General features: G+C 50.9%; 1 protein-coding gene across 1 annotated transcript in view; it reads right to left on the reverse strand.

Annotated features, from left to right (window-relative positions):
* Positions 1-926: 926 nt before the first annotated feature.
* LOC141975885 (opioid-binding protein/cell adhesion molecule homolog) overlaps positions 927-19,527 on the reverse strand; it is an 801,915-nt gene continuing 783,314 nt past the window's right edge. Inside the window, 1 exon segment of the mRNA XM_074936555.1 lies at positions 927-2,188. Within this exon segment, the coding sequence (XP_074792656.1) occupies positions 2,088-2,188 (101 nt within the window). The 3' untranslated portion in view covers positions 927-2,087.

Consider the following 19,527-nt stretch of genomic DNA (forward strand, 5'->3'; position numbering starts at 1 on the left):
GGGCGTTGATTGAAATGACTGTCATGCAGGCCGCAATTTGGTCTGGGAATGCTGCAGTCCTCTAGCCCTGTTAGGCCTTAGCAATGACCCAGAAAGCTAGTAGTATTTTTAATTTAAAAAAAAAAAAAGTACATTCAAAGACATTTAAGCAATGCAGATTCCTCCCTTACTGCCATTAGGCTTCCAAGAAGGTGCCATGTCTCATTCGAATAAGGCCTAAACCGAACCAAGGAACTTGGGGAAGAATCAATCGGAACTTTCAAAGTAAACATCCACAGTCTAAAAAATAAACGATCTGAGGCTGCTGCTCCATTTTGGAAACAGCTGCCTGAAATTCCCTCTCTAAAATGCTCCTACAGAAGCAGCTGAGAAACAGGACTGTAGGTTTGTGGGAGGGTGGTGGTTATTTTTTCTCTTCCCTTCCTCTTTCCCATCTGTTTTCAGTGCTGAGTTAATCAAGTGCTTGGAAATTAAGTCAGTTATTCAAGTACCCTCTGCTCATAAGAGGTTCCCAAACAAATACAAGAGTGATGTCAACACACTAGCAAAATAATTGGCCTCCGTCAGCTTCTGACTGGATGGATTCCTAACAGAGCAAATGAGGATCGGGGCTGGGAAAGGGAGTGAGCATAGAAGTGCCGGTCAGGTGATAGCCAGATTGCGTCTGGCTCTCCCAGGATGGATAGTGAACATCTTGTTTGGAATTGCCATAACTAATGGATAATTAGGACTTTTCTTAAAGAAAACTGGATGCATCCCCACTGGAAAACAGCAGTACAAGCACCTGTTAGCAGATATAAAACATTGGTTTTTAAACGCAAAAGATCATGAACAGCATTGGGGTGGAGTGAGGGGGGTTGCTTACTTTAAAAAAGAGAGTATATATTTTGGGGAGGTAGGAGAAAACAGATCTCTGTTCTGTTCTCTGGAGGGGGGAGCTAAGTGAAGGATTGCTACTGCATTATCGTGCTTTGAATTGTCAGAGACGTGCCCAAATGGCCAAATATTGCTCAGCTTTACGGCCAGTAGTTCTGTTCTACCGCACGTATAAATGTAATATTGTGAAATTTCTCAATATCCTCCGCTGTAACAGGTGGATGAACAGACAAAATAGAAAGAAAACTAAATGGATGGAGGGAGCAGGATAGAAAGTTGGCTAGATAAATAGGTGACTCAATAGAGATGATTACGCTGATGGATGGATGAAGAGCAGAGAAGGAGAGATTTGGATAGAAGCACAGATAATTACATTGATAAATTGATAAATACAGTAAAGAGATGGTGAGCTAGAAAGCCAGATGGATAGCTAATTAGATGGATGGGTGAATAGGATAGATGGATGGATAGAATGGCTCCGTGATTACTTTGATGGATGAGGAGATGGATGACTCACCATTTTGTCTATTTATCTGTTTGTATTAGCCACTCAGCCATCAGTTTTAGCAAGAGGGGAGAACAGTGTCCCCTAGCTTTTCCCTTTCTGCACTCCAAGGGATCTCAAATCCTTTGTCAGTGTTCAAATGCACTATCACTATGGCCCATTCACAGCCGCCACTTACTGCAGTTGTGGCCAAGAGCCCAGGTGCTGGCTGGGGAGCAGGGGGTGGATTTATTAAAACATCCCTCCAGATGGATGCCAGGTGAAGCCCAAGTGTAATAGGACACTTATCAACATGAACAGGTATGTACAGTGTAACAAGTAGAAAGAACAATCCTTTTGCTAAAGAGAGACAGAGATAATAGGACACTTTGACTCATTTTGACTTCCGCTGTGTGTCGTCCCTCAAACCAAGACACGTCTCCGGGGGCAATTTGAACAGGTTCGGCCGGGACACGCTTAACGTTAGGATAGGTTTATAAATAGGGTTGAGGGCGGGGCCGGGGTAGAAGAAACTGATTCGCTTTGGAAAACGCCCATGACTTATCCCCCAACAGGCGGTCGGAACCCTTTCCCCCCTTCCCCTCTCCCATCCCCCCCGGCAGTACGTTCAAGCGGTAAAACTGGTTGTTGCCCCCGCAGTGTAGAGAGTAAAGTCTGTGGTGTGGGAGAAGCCAGGTGTCGCCTCCGAGGACCCTTTGCTTTCTTATCAAAACTTGATGAGGAAGTGAGCGAGGAGGGTGCCCGATAGCCAGAGGCAGGCCAGTGCTCTGGAAGCTGAATTACTGCTGTCATGCACGGCTCCAGGGCCTGGACAAGGGAGAGAGAGAGAGAGAGAGAAAGGTTTGTTATTACCAGCTGGGGGGAGAAGGAAATCAACCGGTCCATTGACTTCTAGGTGAGATGGGTCCCAGAGGGAAGCCCCGAACTTTGGGGAAGTCTAGATCTGAGGTCCATGGCTCAGGCATATCTCAGCTAAAAACCCAGCAGGTCTTTTCCTCCCTGCCTTTGTCCAAAGCCAGAGTTTCCTTTCTCTCACTCATTGCTTGCAGCCTCGCTAAGCCAGGGTTTGCCGGGGCTGGGGAGATCCTCAACCATTACTTTCAGTCCACGAACCACTCCCGAGGGGAAAAGAATCGCTCCTAGACAGCCAGCTCCTCCATCCTTGTTCTGCTCAGGTTCCCAAAGGCCTCACTGCACTGCCCGCCTGAAGGGATGCTGCTGTGACCCATCAGGTCCATGCAGCATAATTTGAGAATCTGTTTGTATTAGGCAGAGTGAGTGACCTCCGTCCGTGAGCTAGCTCCCCCGCTGCATCATGTGGCTGCCTAGACGGCTCCCCCACCCTTTGTGTGACTCTTTGGAGCTCTTTTCTACTCCACCCTATTCTGCAGAGGTTCTTACACTGAGCTTTTCACCGGAGTGACTTCGGCTTGACCCCAATTAGGAAAAATCCAAGGTGGAAACAAAATCTGTGAGTCCCAGTTGAACTCCACTCCCACTCCACTAATGCCATACAGCTCTTGCGTCCTAACTACCAGGCACTTGGATTTTCGAAGGCGGCTAAGGGAGTTGGGCACCCAAATCCCAAGGAAATTCTTTCCCGTTGGGCTCCTTCTGGAAATCCCAGACAGAATCTTTACTCTGGACTAAACTGGACTAAATTGTCAGGGAGCTTCAAACGAAATGGCCATTCGTAATGAGATCAGATAAATATATTGCCAAAAATCGGACCAGTCAGTTCTAGGAGTCAGTGGTCTCATTCCACACTTAGCGTCTGTGCTGTGCTCACATGAGGCTCAGGCAATACAGTTGTGATGGGGAAGAAACGTGGACTGGGACCTTGAGCTCATTTCACATAAGCCTCCTAGCCATTTCTCAGGTTGCTACCAACGGGGACTGGATTTGAGCGGATAAGCAAGAAGCATTATACATTACGCTCGCCACAGACATGTAGCTACTGGCAGGGTGGAAGGTGATGCCTGTTTCCAGTCTGTTATCACTGTACAGCCAGGGCAAGGTTGAAATGTCATGGGGAAGTCATGATGACACAGGCTCCAGCTGTTGGGGGCTGGGGTCAGGAACAGTGAGATCAAGGGCTGGAATGTCCCCTATGTGGATGATTCCCGAGTAGGAGCCAGAGCTGCAGAGTTTGGACCCGCGCTGTTCTTACTGCAGGGAAAAGGTGTCGGCTGCTCGTAGCGCTCCCAGTAACTGCCCCCCGTCGTCAGAGCCGAGTCCTCGGGACTCCCTCCCAACCCCTGCTCCCAGGGTATCCCAACACCCCTCCTGCGCAGTCTCATCACAGTGAGGAGAACTCGGTTCGCTGCTGCTGGAATCCATATTGACCTGGGCCAGGAATCCATATGGGGCTCAAGGGCAGGTTGCTTCTAAAGAGCTGCCATCCCCTGCTTTGCCCCATCCCCCTCTGCAGAGCCGTGGAGGACTCCTGGGGGGGCTTCCTTGGGGTCAGAGACCCAGCGACTTCTCCTTCTATGCGCCCCTCCCCTGCCAGGAGCAAGCATTTGGCCCAAAGGACCTCAAAGGACCAGGGAGGAAGAGGAGTTCCTTTCGGGGAGCCTTGTGGAGTTGTTGATAGGTGGCACTGCCTGACCCTAGAGATAAAAAATAGCCACCTCCCTGTCTGCAGCTTGCATGCCCTGTGCAGACCACTGGGGGCCAAGCTGCAGGTACTGTCATATGCAGCATGGTCCACTGGTGTCCTCCTATATCCTGCATCTGTCGGTGATCACGTGGTAAAGACACTACTAGCCTTAGGACCAGGGGAACCAGACTGGAACTGACATGGCTTTCACTGGCGTCATTCTGTTTAGATCCTGTAAGTAAGATTGAGTTGAATCGTCTTTGATGAGTCCCAGCTTGATACCTCCCACAAAACCACCACACTGGGTCCCAGGACTGGCATAGCAGGGGGCGGGCTGCGGGTCAGGATGAAGGTGCCTCCGCAGAGCTGCGTGGGAAAGTAGGGACAAGGGTTAAAGTCAGGGCTGGAGTGTGTTTGCAGAGAGAGGTGGGAAAGCGGGGGTGGCGGCAGACCAGAACTGAGGTACATTGTCAGAGCTGTGTAAAGAGAGCTTACGCCGAGAGCCTGCAGCTCAAGCTATTGCCATCCGTCTGTGGGTTTGAGACGCACCACAATCAAGCTGCCTCCAACGTTGGCATGTATAAAAAAACCAAACCCTGCAGCCTGCTCCACGGTGCTTTGCAAGCTAGCGTAAATGCTCTGCATCCCCGTAAGTGCTTTCTCTGGAGCACCGTATTGCTGCAAAAAGAATATGGCCCCACTTTACCCCAGCAAAACTCCCTAGGCCGCATTGCCTCTGATAGTATCATTTGCTCACAGTTCCAGAATCTCTCTCTCTGTATTGTGCACGGCTTTCCAAAAGCTCTGGATATAGCATCGAATCTGAGCAGAAATCAGCACTCTCTCCAAACAGACCGTCCCCCTGACTACACCCCCAGTGGAATTGCTAGAGACTAAAGACGCCAGGAAAGCACCGTGCTGTTTGATTAATTAATCACAATTTTACAGTAACCCTGATTGACTGGAGCCACGGAAAAGAAAGCAGCTGCGCTTAACTCCTCCCGTCTGGAGCTCTTTATGCTGTAACTGCTCTTAAATGCTCTACACCCTTGTAGCTCTGTTCTCTAGTGGGCTCTGTTTCCCCGCCATACATGAACAGACAGATCTCAGTTGTTGTTTAACTAGCCTAATGGCACTAGCCGAATTAAAAATTGATAACGACCAAGGCACACGGGCAAACTGCAAACCGACAACTACCGCAAGCTCCCCCTGATCATTTTAATGTCATTCCTCTTCATACCGGGGGATACTGTCAGTAACCATACGTTGATTTGACTTTCTCCCTTTGAACGCGGAGAAACCCCATTTCAAACAGGCAGGGGCTCCTAGCCCAGCACTTAGGCCATTCACTTGAGTTGTAAGAGATCAAAGTTCAAATCCCTTCTCAGCAAGCAGACGGGATTCAAACTAGGACATCCCACGGGGAGTACCCAAACCATGAGCCTTCAGAGGGCTCTTGTTTCTTTGTCCCTTTTGGGCCAATTAATACGTAACTGAAGTGGACCAGCTTCAACAGGCAAGAGTGAGGGAGCCCCCCATCGTGGTAACCCCAAGGTTAGGGCGTTAACCTGGGTTGCAGGAGATACCTGTTCAAACCCGCTTTTAATGGGCAGAGGGGGAATTTGTACCCGCATCTCCCTCAGCCCATGTGAGTATCCTAACCCCTGGAGTAGACAGGGAGTGTAGGAGACCTTTCTTTAAAGGCCTTCTCATCAGACAGAGGGTGACACTGAAACAGGATCCCTCACATCACAGGTGATGACCCTAACCACTGAGCTAAAGGTTACACCGGAGGCCTCCAACTCTTTCCCTCTCTGCCCTCGGCTGTTTTGCGGGGTGTAAGGCCGGTACCTCACAATCTCACAAGAAATGGTTGGGACGCTGAAGTCACCTGACTCCAGGAGAGGGGGTTCCTGGCAGTGGATCTCAGGCAGAGATAGGCGCTGAACTCCCCAAAAGAGGCAGGGCTAAGCCAGAGCCTCTCTCGTCGCTGTCTCCCAGTGGCTAGCTCAGGCAGCTCCCTGCTGGCTTTTATGGATCCCGTTCTTAGGTACCTGTCTCTCCCCTTTCATTGAAGAGGGAGCCTAAGTGCCCAACTCAGGCTTTGGGAATCTCTTTGTTCCAATTATTTTTCTAGGCATCTAAAAAGCAGGGATGGCACTGCTGATATTGTCACTTCTAAGTCGCTCTGTGGATCTGGGTGTGTGAGGGGCTTTCTGGAGCTCCTCTTCCCCTGCACTCCTGCTGCTTGGGATAGGAAGCTCTAAATTCCTTCTCTGTCCGCTTCTCTGGAGGTCAGCTGCGGTCTTCAGTCATCTCTTTTTCCCTTGCCTCTGAAAGCTGAAGTAGCATCACATCCACTGACAGCGTGAATGTTTGGCAGCATAAGACACGGGCCCATTCCCAGCTACTCTGGGCATGGGAATGCCTCTCTTCTTTGGGCCAACACCGGTTCTGAAATGGAATTCATCTGCCCCAAGAATAGAGCAAGAACTTGGGCACATCAGTGCAACATCTGATTCCAAGCTCCACAGAAGCGCCCTGTTCACGCCGAGTGTTTGCTTTGCATCAGCAACGTGTAAGAACATGCGTGAATCTGCATGTTCCTTGTCCTTGTGATCTGCCTCACGTTCCGGCAGAGGGGAAATGGGACATACTTCAAACCTTGGATAGCAACATCTCTGGACTGGGCAATAATGGTCAGCTTGCTGAAGATCCGACAATCAGCAGTTATTGTTTGTGCTGTCTGCTTCTTCTCTTTTCCGATTGTTTTGTTGAGATTACAAAATGATTTGAGATTGTGCCTTTTTATGGGATCAAAGACCTCTGCCTCACCCCTTTGCAACCTCCTGGGTATGAACTGCTTCATTTCTTGTGTGCTGTTCTCTCTGATCATGCACTAACTTTCTGCAATTTCAGGTGGGGCAACGGTGTTCACAAGTGGCTTTCTGTTGTCTGGGCTTGTTCCAGGTTCAGTGCTGAAAGGATTTGTCATTCTTGGACAGACATTTCATCTGCAGCCATGCGCTTTGTGATAGCTGCTTTATGGAGATCTGTTGCTGAAGGCTGCACTCCACACATTTGTTGGTCACAGCTGTTACAGCTGCTTTAAAACCTGCAGCCAGTTAATACTTGGTCAGAGCCTTATCTTCTGTGCAAAGATGCTGATGCTTCCCACAGTTCTTGCTGAGTGATTGATCAACCGACATGCCATGCCATCCACCACTGAAGGGTTTGGCAGTCGGGTATGCTGACAAACAACTAGGACACGATATATTGCTGGCTTCTCCTCCTCTAGAAGTCTGGTTTCTGCTACATTTACAAAACTCCGTCTAGCATCGTTCACATGACCACACTGGAAGTAAGTGGAATCATCTCTGCAAATGTCTCTAGCTCCATGGACTTGTCATCATCGCTCTTGGCTGCTAAGTATCCATTAGTAGTTGGGAGAAATCCATGACATAATTTTCCCAGAACAGAAATGCTTATGAAGTTTTTTTCTGGGGTAACGTAAGTATCCATGACCTGGTGATTGGGTGCTATTCCTTAAGTCTGCCAGGGCATTCTGTGCTTCTACTCTGTTTCTTCGGTGTGCCTTCTCTACTCCTTCAAATGCATCACTGTACAATTGACCTTTATCCAAGATACGTGTCTTCTCACCTTCTGGGAGAACACCGTTGTTCATGGAACTGCCAGCTGTCATCCATTTCAAGCAATTCATCGCTTCATTCATAACGTTGTGGATTCTAACGCCATGGTTATATGCTTTCCCTCTTAGAGCATGGCTAATGACTGAAGCACCATAGACATTGGCTTCCACAAGAATGTTTTCAAACCCACTTTCCTGCATTCCTGCCTCTATTGCCCATGAAATTCAGTGCACAGTGCATGACTCCCACCTCAAGGTGGTCCCTCAACTGTGCTTTGCAATAGGTTGTTTCATCGTAAATGACATATGTCCAGTCTTGGACCTGAGAATGGAACATATCTTGAAAATATTTCATCATTGTATATGCTGTATTAACATTAGTTGCTGGTGCAGGAATCCTAGGACAGTAGCCAATATTCATAAAATAGCAGACAGAATTTTTTTTCTCAGATCAGTCCATTCTACAAATAATGACACAAATTTTGATGTATTACCTGGTATAGACAAACTCATGCTGTCATGTGACTACAGACTTTTGCTTTCATGGAAGGCAAAAAGTACAGGAAAATGCATAAAATATACCACCTGGGGCTAAATATTTCCCAAACTGTCCATACATAGTACTCTGCTGAGTATATAGTTGCATTAGCAATTGTATTTAGAAGCTTTCTGTCAGTTTTGGTCAACGTTTGACTATGTTTCTTTGAGTTATGTCCCTTTTGAGATTTTATTATTTTTTTGATATGTGATCGTAATGAATTTTTTCTAGCTGATTGGTTACCCAGACTCATTAATAAGATCCTTTTACTCTGGCTGGCAGACTAAAGTAAGAATTATCCCTATTTTAGGTGGGCCAACTGAGGCACTGACCTGCACATTAAAAATCACTCGAAATCCAGCCAAAATGTTTTGTTCCAATCCCAGGTGGATTTTTTTTTCTGACTTGTCTAATCACCCAAAATTTTGAAAACTTTTATTTTCGGGTTGCCCTAAAACAACCCCCTTCCCTGCAATTGCTAGTAAACCAAAAAATTTGCCCGCTCTATCCAAGAATTGTGACTTCTCCCTGTGCCCTGCTCGGATTACTTAAACCATTCTGCCTCTCTAGGCTAGCTGGAGAAGGAAGACAACAGCACAGGGGAGACAATATTCACATTTCGAATTTAGAGGGGCTCAGTCCGAGTACCTTGATGTCTTTTCATTTTAAGCAATTCTGGAATTGTAACTAACGCCGCCCCGGTTAATCACGCCATGATGTTTTCAACTCAAGCTCTCTGGCTCTAACTGGAAGAGAAACCCAAAGCTGCTTCTCTTCCACAGACAGACACGCAGAGCTCTGCGTGGACTCCGTCTGCTCCCATGCGCTACGTGCACAGGTGTGTTTAAGGGAAACGCAAAGAGCAGCATCAAAATATTGTTAAATGTAATTATAGCTGGAGCAATTGATCTTAAAGCATTGATCAAATAAAAGGCCGAATGACTTTTGGCCTGCTTCGTTGGCCTGAGGCCGGGGGGAGGGGAGAGGAGCCTCATTAAGCTGCATGAAGCACACAGAGATTGTCCGATGGAAGGCACACTAGGAGGGCAGAGTGTTATTGCTGCCCAGGCGCTATGGTGATGGGCACAACAAAAATGTCTAAAGAGACAGTCGGTCCAAAGTGGCCTACTTACATTAATCTGAATGAATTAGGTTGAGCTAGCTACCCTAATGAAAACAGCCTTAAACTAAGGTTTGCCTTGAAGGAGCTTAATTTGCTCCTGTCTCAGTGGGCAAAATTCCCAGTGACTTCAGTCAACACTGCAGTATCAGGCCCTAAACTGGGAGAGACAGGCCTTGTCTACACCGGTGAATGATACAATGTCATGGAAATGCTAGGGCTGCTAGTATGTAATGGGGAAAGGCAACATGATCTAGCGGATAGGATACTGTAATAGGAGTCAGGTTCTATTCCTGGCTCTGCCACTGACCTACTTTGTGACCTCGGGCAAGACACTTCACTGTTCTGTGCCTCAGTTTCCCCACCTGCCCTTTGTCCCAATTTTCAAATCAAAATGTAAGTTCTTTGGGGCAGGGACTGTCTCTTATTGTGCGTTTATACAGCACCTCGCACAACAGGGCTCTGATTTAATTAGTTCGGACTCCTAGCTGATACTGTAATACAGATAATAAACTAGTGGTTCTCTTCCACTTGCGTTATTCCCCGGGTTCACGCCTAGCGGTGCAGCTAAGCAGTGCAAGTGCCCTGCCCACAGCGGCGTGTCAGGAATCATCGGCACATGCTAGCTAGTTTTCCGGTGCTTGCTGTCTATGCCAGCACTGTAATGTCACAAGCTAAGAGCAAACCTTATTTGGACTTGCTTGAAGTGGGGCGAATGTCAACAGTACAAAGCCGCCTTTAGAATGAGTGCAGTTACCCAGAATGGTACAATTCTCCAATATGTAGAAAAGGCCATACTGGGTAGAAGTCAAATGTATCATTCCTGCACAGCACAAAGTAACATATGTTCTGCACCTGTGATCTTCAGCCTTGGGAAGGTACAGTATATACCCCAGGGTCTCATGTGAAACCAGGAAAATGGGGTGTGAAGGACAAAAAAAAAATTGAAAAGGCAAAGGCACAATAAAGGCTACGTGTACAGAGTAAAGAGAAAGCAGGGAAGGACATAAAGAAAAATAACTACAGGGGAAAAAAATAAGGAGCCCTGCAGAGAAAGGCCCATAAAGAAGACATAAAGCTGTTTGGGAATTTGTAAGGTCAATTTGTGTGTGTGCAGGGGGTGAGAAGAGGGATTACTCAGCCAGACAGACAATTTTCAGTGGGAGATGAGTCTGAAAACAGGTTGACAAACGTGACTGTGCTCCATAGCGGTTTCTGCTGGCAGCAATGCTGGAAGACAAACCTCTTAAAGGAGCCGATTATTCTAAGAGAGCCTGAGTGGAACATGACTTTATGACAGGCAAAGGGCGAGTTTAATAACCAGCTGATGCTACGAGTGCAGTCCGCTCTCCTTGGATTTGTCTTGCATGCATGGAGGGAAATCTAGGCCATCTCTTCAAGGGACTTGTTTTGCTCAAATTAGTGGGAATGCCCAGGTCGCTCACCCAGTGGAGCAGCGACTGGGCAGAGGGGGAGAGGGGGTTTACATTCCAAACTCAGCTTTCATCCTTCTCTCTCTAGTTTGGTTTAACTGATTGAAGTCAGTGGCCTATAAACTGCATACGGCAGCAGCGTGGGTGTGTTCTGGAGAGTACCCTTCAGCTTTATGGCACCAAGGGTTTCAGTGGCCACTTGGCAGGACTTTTTTTTTATCGTAAATGCACCCAAAGGAAATATTTGTCCATGCTTGTTTAAATTAGCAGGAACTGTTCACTGCTGTTCACCAGCTGCCCAAATTGCAGCGGGACATACTCAGCCTCCAGTTACAGAGAGAGGGGGAACCTCTTGCCTGGATCATCCTGAGCAAACCTGGGTGGCTTATAACCTTGCTGATGGACTCTAAATGTTAAGGGAGAAATTCGCCCCTTTGCAAGGGCTTGCATGAGACCTGTGCACTGCGTAACTCTCATGGTTTAAAGCTTAAGTGAAACCTTGTATGGACCCTTTTACACAGAGGGTGTCTGGGACCCAGGACAGAAATAATGCACATCCATGTCTCGTAGCTGTTATTGGGCTGGACATCTCAAGATCAACCCTGCACCCTCTTGGTAACTACAGATGGGCCAAAAGCGAAGCCTTTGGTCAAAACCCCTCTGAAGTCCCATGGAGGTTCAGATTTGAATCCCCAAATTGAAAGCCACCTCTATGGTTCTAAGATCACATTTTCCAGATTTGTCCCAAGTTGACAGAAAACTTGGGACTTCAGCTGAGTTCACAAGATGTTTGCCATGTGGGGGACAAAATTTCAGTCATCAATCTCTTATTCGGCTGTAACCCCGAATTCCAGGTTAGACTCCCATCGGAACAGCTCCTCCTTTTCTCAGTGCAGTCAGAAATAACCACAACAAGAGAAAAAGGGCCCTTTCCCCCTTTAAAAGAAGACTCGTTAATTTATAATTACACATTAACTGAAACCTCTCACACTTGGCTGTGATATGAACTGAAAATAAACACAATGTGCACAGCCTAACCTCATTAATTCTAAGGCAAAGGAATAACAACCATCGTAATGGCAAAAAAAAGACAAATAATGGAGTGAGGGGATGTAATTAGCTGATGCGTCTCTCCACTTGTTCAGGAACACAAACCTGTTTTCCGCAGTGCAAAACCAGCCTCACCAAATTGTTTCATTTCAAACAGAACTTTTATTTTCCTTAATTACAACAGACTGTGGTACTGTGTTTCCAGGCATCTACCAGACGATCTTTGTAGAGCAATTAAAATTATTTGTGGGGAAGGGGGGGGGGGAGTGCAGTCGATGCTTGTTTTTGTTTTGTATTTTAAAATTGCATAGAGTTGGTGCATGATATAGTGCTGTGACTGGGAGCCTTGTAATGCTCTCTCAGAAAAGCTAATTTCCGTGGGATCATCACAATAAAGACCAAGACACTGCCAAGCTGCAAAATCTCCAAGCCTCTGCTGACTTTAGCAAACGTCGAATTGACGGCGTCAGAACTCGGAACGCGAGGACTAATAACCAGATGGCAATGATTCGGGAAAGGGGGGGGAAACACTCATCAGAAATGAAATGTGAAATGTCTGCATATTTTTCTAATATGTTGACATTTTGCAGGTTTCAGAAAATGTAACTGATTGCGCTGCTGTCAGCCAGAAAAAGGAAGGGACTGATTCACTCCACTCCTCCGTAACGAAATCGGAGATGTGAAAATGTATTTGGGAAGGAAATGGAAGGCTCTTCAGAGTTCTTGCTACAGAGGGGAAAAGAAATCCCTTGGCAATAATATGCTTAACCGTTTTTGATTGAAAGTGGTTTTCCCCCCCACGTTTCAGTTTGTATTCAAGGCACTTTCAATATGACTCACCAATTTACCAGATGAAGCTGTTTGAGAGTCTGTGTTTAGAAAGGGACTGGTTTTGCTCAGTGCTACGTATGAGCCAGAACCTTTAGAGTCAGGTTGGAATCCGAAGCACCCCCAAAGTCCAGGGAGTGTCTGCAATCACTGTAAAGGCATGAGCTTATAATAGCGATAAGCAAGATTTGCAAAGGTTGGCTTCATATCCATTGGCTAGAGCAGGGGTTCTCAAACTTCATTGCACCCCGAACCCCTTCTGATAACAAAAATTACTGCATGACCCCAGGAAGGGGGGGACCAAAGACTGCGATCACCCCTGCTCTGCCACCCCGGATCGGGGGAAGGGCAAAGCCAAAGCCTGAGGGCTTCAGTCCTGGTCTGGGGGCTTGTAATGTGAGACCCGCCACCTAGGGCTGAAGCCGAAGCCTGAGCCTGCCACCTTGCGTTTTGGCTTCAGCCTCTTTCACACCTCTTCCCCTGAGCCCCAGCAAGTCAAATGCCAGACTTGGTGATCCCATTAAAATGGGGTCCCGACTCACAGTTTGAGAACCACTGGGCTAGAGGGGCCTCCATTTGATGTTAGTTTGACTCGCAGCAGAGCCCTGAGGCATGAAGTTTGGATGTGGGTCCATACTTTCCCATAGTTTGGAGATCACTCGTGCTGTGATTCACACCAATCTCTAGCTAGCCCCAGAAAGTTGGAGTTTAAAGAGATGAATGAAGATGGTGTTGTACAGTCCTTAACCCTCTTGTGCCCCCCTGAAATTCAAAGTGGATTGTAACGAGGGTACTTCCTTTTGGCCCAGCTGATCTCACTCAAAAACCTACAGCGAGAACAGGGGTGGGCAAACTATGGCCCACCGGCTGGATCCAGCCTGTCGGGGCTTTGGGTCCGGCCCGCGGGATTGCCACCCCAGTAGCGCCACGGGCCCTGCGCCACTCCCGGAAGCGGATGGCATCACGTTCCTGCAGGGGCAGGGACAGAGGGCTCCCTGCGCTGCCCTCGCCTGCAGGCACTGCCCCCCACATTTCACATTGGCCAGGAAGGGGGAACTGGGGCCAATGGGAGCTTTGGGGGAGGTACCCGCAGGCAAGGGCAGGGTGCGGAGCCCTCTGTCCCGCACTCCCACACCTCTTCCCCAGAGGCCGTAGGGATGTGGTACCAGAGCAGGGCAGCCAGGGAGCCAGCCTTAGCCAGCCCTCACCCCTCCTGCACCCCACACCCCAACCCCCTGCCCTGAACCCCCTCCCACACTCTGCACCCCTCCTGCACCCCAACCCCTTGCCCTGAGCCCCTTCCTCACCCCACGCTCCCTCCCGTACCCCAACCCCCTGCCCCAGCCCTACATTCATGGCCCTGCATGCAATTTCCCCACCCAGATGTGGCCCTTGGGCCAAAAAGTCTGCCCTCCCCAGAGCTAGAACCTACTGCCTTACTTTCCTGCAAAAAGGTGATGACAGTAACTTTCCCAGAGCATGATACGCGTGTCTCATTCCTGCCATGCCTGGGGCACAGTTCACTACAGTTGTCTTTGGCTTTTAAATGGAAAAGAAAAAAAAATCACCGTGTTCTCTCCCCCTCCCGGCCCCCCAGCCTCCCCCCCGGGCTCTTCAGGTTCTGAATGCAATTAGTGCGATGCTGTGCCTTTGTCTCATCTCCCTTAATCCTGAGGGGTTTGAAAGGTACAAACACAACACAAGACACAGAAAACAAACAACCGACCAGCCCAGAAAAGCTCTTAACTTTTCTTTGCGTGGAGGGAAAACTCAAGCTAGTGGGTTTAACTCAACCTAGTGGGTTTTATTCAAGTCATTTTCTTCCATTCCACAAAGAGCTGGACTTGAGTGGAGACGCAATATGAATTGATATTTCAACCTGATGTCCCCCCCCCTCACCCTTTGCAGCAGTGTTAGCAGAAGCTTCCACAGTGCTGGGTCTCGTGGCATTTCTATTTTTCCCCCTTCCCCTCTGGTCAAGAATAATCTGCCCTTGGCAGTGTTTCTCACTCCAGTTTATGCAGTAAGATGGATCAGACGCTGCTTCAATATTACTTTGGGGGGTGGGGGGGGGATATTCCTTTTGGGTCAAGAGATGGGGGTTCTGTTTTGTTTGCTCTCCTGCTGCGGCTTCTAGCGGCACTTGCTGGTTTTCAGAGGACAGATGAATACTGTTGCCTGTTCCACTTGATCTTCCTCACAGTTTGTAGCCGTCTTCATTCTGCTGCATCTTGGTTATTTTTACTCAGTCTCCTGTTCTCCCCTGCTCCTTTATCTTGGCTGCTGAAATCTGATTAGCCGGGGCTCAGTAACCTCCTCTGTTCTTCCTGTCACTCTCGAGCCTTTATTCACAACTTTCTAGACTCTCGTTTTTCTGCAAAGGTTTACGAGATGGGATTTTATTATTTTTTTTAAATGTCGCTTTGTAGCAGCCTGGCTTTATAACCCTAGGCCTCTCTTGATCGCGTGTCGTCATTTTCCCCTGGGCTAAGTCGGTGGGGAGTGCCAGCCAATGAGAACGTTTTCATTTCCCTCGCCCTGGTGTAAATGGCCCAAAAACTTTGTGAGCTGCAAAGGAGCTCAGCACTCAGGGGAGGAAATGCAAAGAGGATCTATCCCTTTCTTTCTATGCAAGTTCTAGGGAGGGGGAGTCTGTGCTCAGGCTGCTCCAGAGTTTGGGGGCAGCTCTTCTAGGCAATGTGAGGGGAGTCCCAGGGGGCAAGGCGCAGTTCATGGCCTGCCCCTGGAATCCTGCGGGATCTATCAGGTGGCCAGGGGGAAGAGGGAAGGGTAGGAAGACCCAGGCCCTCCCCTTCCAGCAGGTCCCTCCCCTGGGCCACTTCCTCCCTTCCCTTCAGTTTGGGGCCCAATCCAGTCTTCTTCTTGCACAGGCTCAGGAATTCAGAGCCCCAGCTGGGCTCAGGGAGCGCTTCCCAGCTCACTCCCAGAGTCCAGTTGTTCCCCCTAGTCAGGGAGAAGGGGAGGGGACAAGTACGAGGGCTCAGGCTCCCAGTCTCCCGGCTGAGTCTTCCTCGTACAGACTGCTCTGCCTCAGTGGCTACTGCATTATCTGCCCTTCTGCAGCCACTCTCTTCTTCCCCGAGGCCGACTGCCGGAGCTCCCTTTGGAGCAGGTCTGCCCAAGGGGGAAGATGCCTGGCAGCTGCTGAGGTGTGGGACCATCTTGCCTCAATACTGGGCCACCACCCCTCTAACCTGAGTGTGGGGTGGAAGATAAGGAATGGCTTTCCCCTTTTGCTGCTCCAGAATGAGAGTTCTGGCCCCCGGCCTTCAGTAAAAGGAAAATCAGCCTAATGCCTTGTTCTTTCCACAGTTCATCTCAAAGCGTCTTCCTTGTCCACTCCCCATCGTGCAACGCTTCTGCCATCAAAGTTAAGTCCTGAAGCCAGCAGAGCCTGCTTTGCCCCTGGTGGTGGTGAAGAGGCAAGTAGGATTCCAGGTAGCAAACGCTGCGCGAGGGAAGAGACGTTACAGTGCTTCACACTGCCGAGGCCCTGCCGGAGGTGGTGGGCCAGCTGTCTTCTATGACAAAAGTGGTTGATTTCTAATATGTATTAAAAGTTACCTTGCTCCAGACTAAGATCACAATGTGAGACTTTCACCCTTTCTTTATCCCCCTGAAAGCCACTATGCCAGCATAACCTACTATGCTGCCTGGCTCTGTCCAGTTTCAATACCACAGAGGTGTCGGGGCTTGGCCCAGACTATGCGCAAAGAGGCGGGATACTGCACTGCATGCAAAAGGTACTGGCTACTGGTCAGGAAAAGCCAGGGTTGACAACAGCTCAGCCTCAGAATGAGCCTTCGCTCAGTGCAGCCTCGAAACATCCTCGAACCTCAAGCCAGACAGGCCCCTCGCCACGCCCCCCCCCCCAGCCTAAAGGCATCAAGCCACCTGCAGGTAGATGTTTCATGGACAGACGCCCCTGACATGCCCCCAGACTGAAGGCATCGGCGAACCACAACCCTGACACGCTCCTGCCAAGCCCCCTCACACCCCCAGGTTAAAGGCATTCTTGAACCACGACACGACCCTGACACGCCTCTGACACGCCCCCGCCACGCCCCCAGCAGGTAGATGCTTCATGGACAGACACACCCCCGCCATGCCCCTGACACGCCCCCCCAGGCTGAAGGCATGAAAGCACAAGCCCCCAGACTAAAGGCATCCTCGAACAATGACACGCCTCTGACACGCCCCCGCCACACCCCCAGAAGTTAGATGGTTTGTAGACAGACACGCCCCTGACACGCCCCCAGAAGTTAGATGGTTTGTAGACAGACACGCCCGCCACGCCCCCAGACTAAAGGCATCGGCGAACCACAACCCTGACACGCTCCTGCCAAGCCCCCTCACACCCCCAGGCTAAAGGCATCCTCGAACAACGACACGCCCCTGACACGCCCCCGCCATGCCCCCAGAAGTTAAATGGTTTGTAGACAGACACGCCCCTGACACGCCCCCCCCAGACTAAAGGCATCGGCGAACCACAACCCTGACACGCTCCTCCAAGCCCCCTCACATCCCCAGGTTAAAGGCATTCTTGAACCACGATACGACCCTGACACGCCTCTGACATGCCCCCGCCACGCCCCCAGCAGGTAGATGCTTCATGGACAGACACACCCCTGACACGCCCCCGCCATGCCCCTGACACGCCCCCACCCCAGGCAGAAGGCATGAAAGCACAAGCTTCACACGCCCCCAGGCTAAAGGGCTCCTCGAACAACGACACGCCCCTGACACGCCCCCGCCACACCCCCAGACTAAAGGCATCAGCGAACAACAACCCTGACACGCCCCCGCCATGCCCCTGACACGCCCCCCCCACCCCAGGCTGAAGGCATGAAAGCACAAGCCTCACACGCCCCCAGGCTAAAGGCATCCTCGAACAACGACACGCCCCTGACACGCCTCCGCCACGCCCCCAGACTAAAGGCATCGGCGAACCACAACCCTGACACGCTCCTGCCAAGCCCCCTCACACCCCCAGGTTAAAGGCATTCTTGAACCACGACACGACCCTGACACGCCTCTGACACGCCCCCACCACGCCCCCAGCAGGTAGATGCTTCATGGACAGACACACCCCTGACACGCCCCCGCCATGCCCCTGAAACGCCCCCCCCCAGGCAGAAGGCATGAAAGCACAAGCCTCACACGGCCCCAGGCTAAAGACATCCTCGAACAATGACACGCCTCTGACACGCCCCCGCCACACCCCCAGAAGTTAGATGGTTTGTAGACAGACACGCCCCTGACACGCCCCCGCCACGCCCCCCCAGACTAAAGGCATCGGCGAACCACAACCCTGACACGCTCCTGCCAAGCCCGTTCACACCCCCAGGTTAAAGGCATTCTTGAACCACGACACGCCTCTGACACGCCCCCGCCACACCCCCAGCAGGTAGATGCTTCATGGACAGACACACTCCTGACACGCCCCCGCCATGCCCCTGACACGCCCCCCCCAGGCTGAAGGCATGAAAGCACAAGCCTCACACGCCCCCAGGCTAAAGGCATCCTCGAACAACGACACGCCTCTGACATGCCCCCGCCACACCCCCAGAAGTTAGATGGTTTGTAGACAGACACGCCCCTGACACGCCCCCGCCACGCCCCCCCAGACTAAAGGCATCGGCGAACCACAACCGTGACACGCTCCTGCCAAGCCCCTTCACACCCCCAGGTTAAAGGCATTCTTGAACCATGCATGACCCTGACACGCCCCCGCCATGCCCCTGACACGCCCCCCCCAGGCTGAAGGCATGAAAGCACAAGCCTCACACGCCCCCAGGCTAAAGGCATCCTCAAACAACGACACGCCCCTGAGACGCCCCTGCCACACCCCCAGAAGTTAGATGGTTTGTAGACAGACACGCCCCTGACACGCCCCCGCCATGCCCCTGACACGCCCCCCCCAGGCTGAAGGCATGAAAGCACAAGCCTCACACGCCCCCAGGCTAAAGGCATCCTCGAACAACGACACGCCCCTGACACGCCCCCGCCACACCCCCAGAAGTTAGATGGTTTATAGACAGACACGCCCCCGCCACGCCCCCTGACTAAAGGCATCGGTGAACCACAACGCTGACACGCTCCTGCCAAGCCCCCTCACACCGCCAGGTTAAAGGCATTTTTGAACCACGACACGACCCTGACACGCCTCTGACACGCCCCCGCCACGCCCCCAGCAGGTAGATGCTTCATGGACAGACACACCCCTGACACGCCCCCGCCATGCCCCTGACACGCCCCCCCAGGCTGAAGGCATGAAAGCACAAGCCTCACACGCCCCCAGGCTAAAGGCATCCTCGAACAATGACACGCCCCTGACACGCCCCCGCCACACCCACAGAAGTTAGATGGCTTGTAGACAGACACGCCCCTGACACGCCCCCGCCACGCCCCCAGACTGAAGGCATCGGCGAACCACAACCCTGACACGCTCCTGCCAAGCCCCCTTACACCCCCAGGTAAAAGACATTCTTGAACCACGACACGACCCTGACACGCCTCCGCCACGCCCCCAGCAGGTAGATGCTTCATGGACAGACACACCCCTGACACGCCCCCGCCATGCCCCTGACACGCCCCCCCAGGCTGAAGGCATGAAAGCACAAGCATCACATGCCCCCAGGCTAAAGGCATCCTCGAACAACGACACGCCCCTGACACGCCTCTGACACGCCCCCGCCACACCCCCAGAAGTTAGATGGTTTGTAGACAGACACGCCGCTGACACGCCCGTGACACGCCCCCGCCACTCCCCCAGACTAAAGGCATCGGCAAACCACAACGCTGACACGCTCCTGCCAAGCCCCCTCACACCCCCAGGTTAAAGGCATTTTTGAACCACGACACGACCCTGACACGACACGACCTCTGACACGCCCCCGCCACAC

This window comes from Natator depressus, chromosome 22, assembly GCF_965152275.1.
Source record: "Natator depressus isolate rNatDep1 chromosome 22, rNatDep2.hap1, whole genome shotgun sequence".
NCBI classification, from domain to species: domain Eukaryota; kingdom Metazoa; phylum Chordata; order Testudines; family Cheloniidae; genus Natator; species Natator depressus.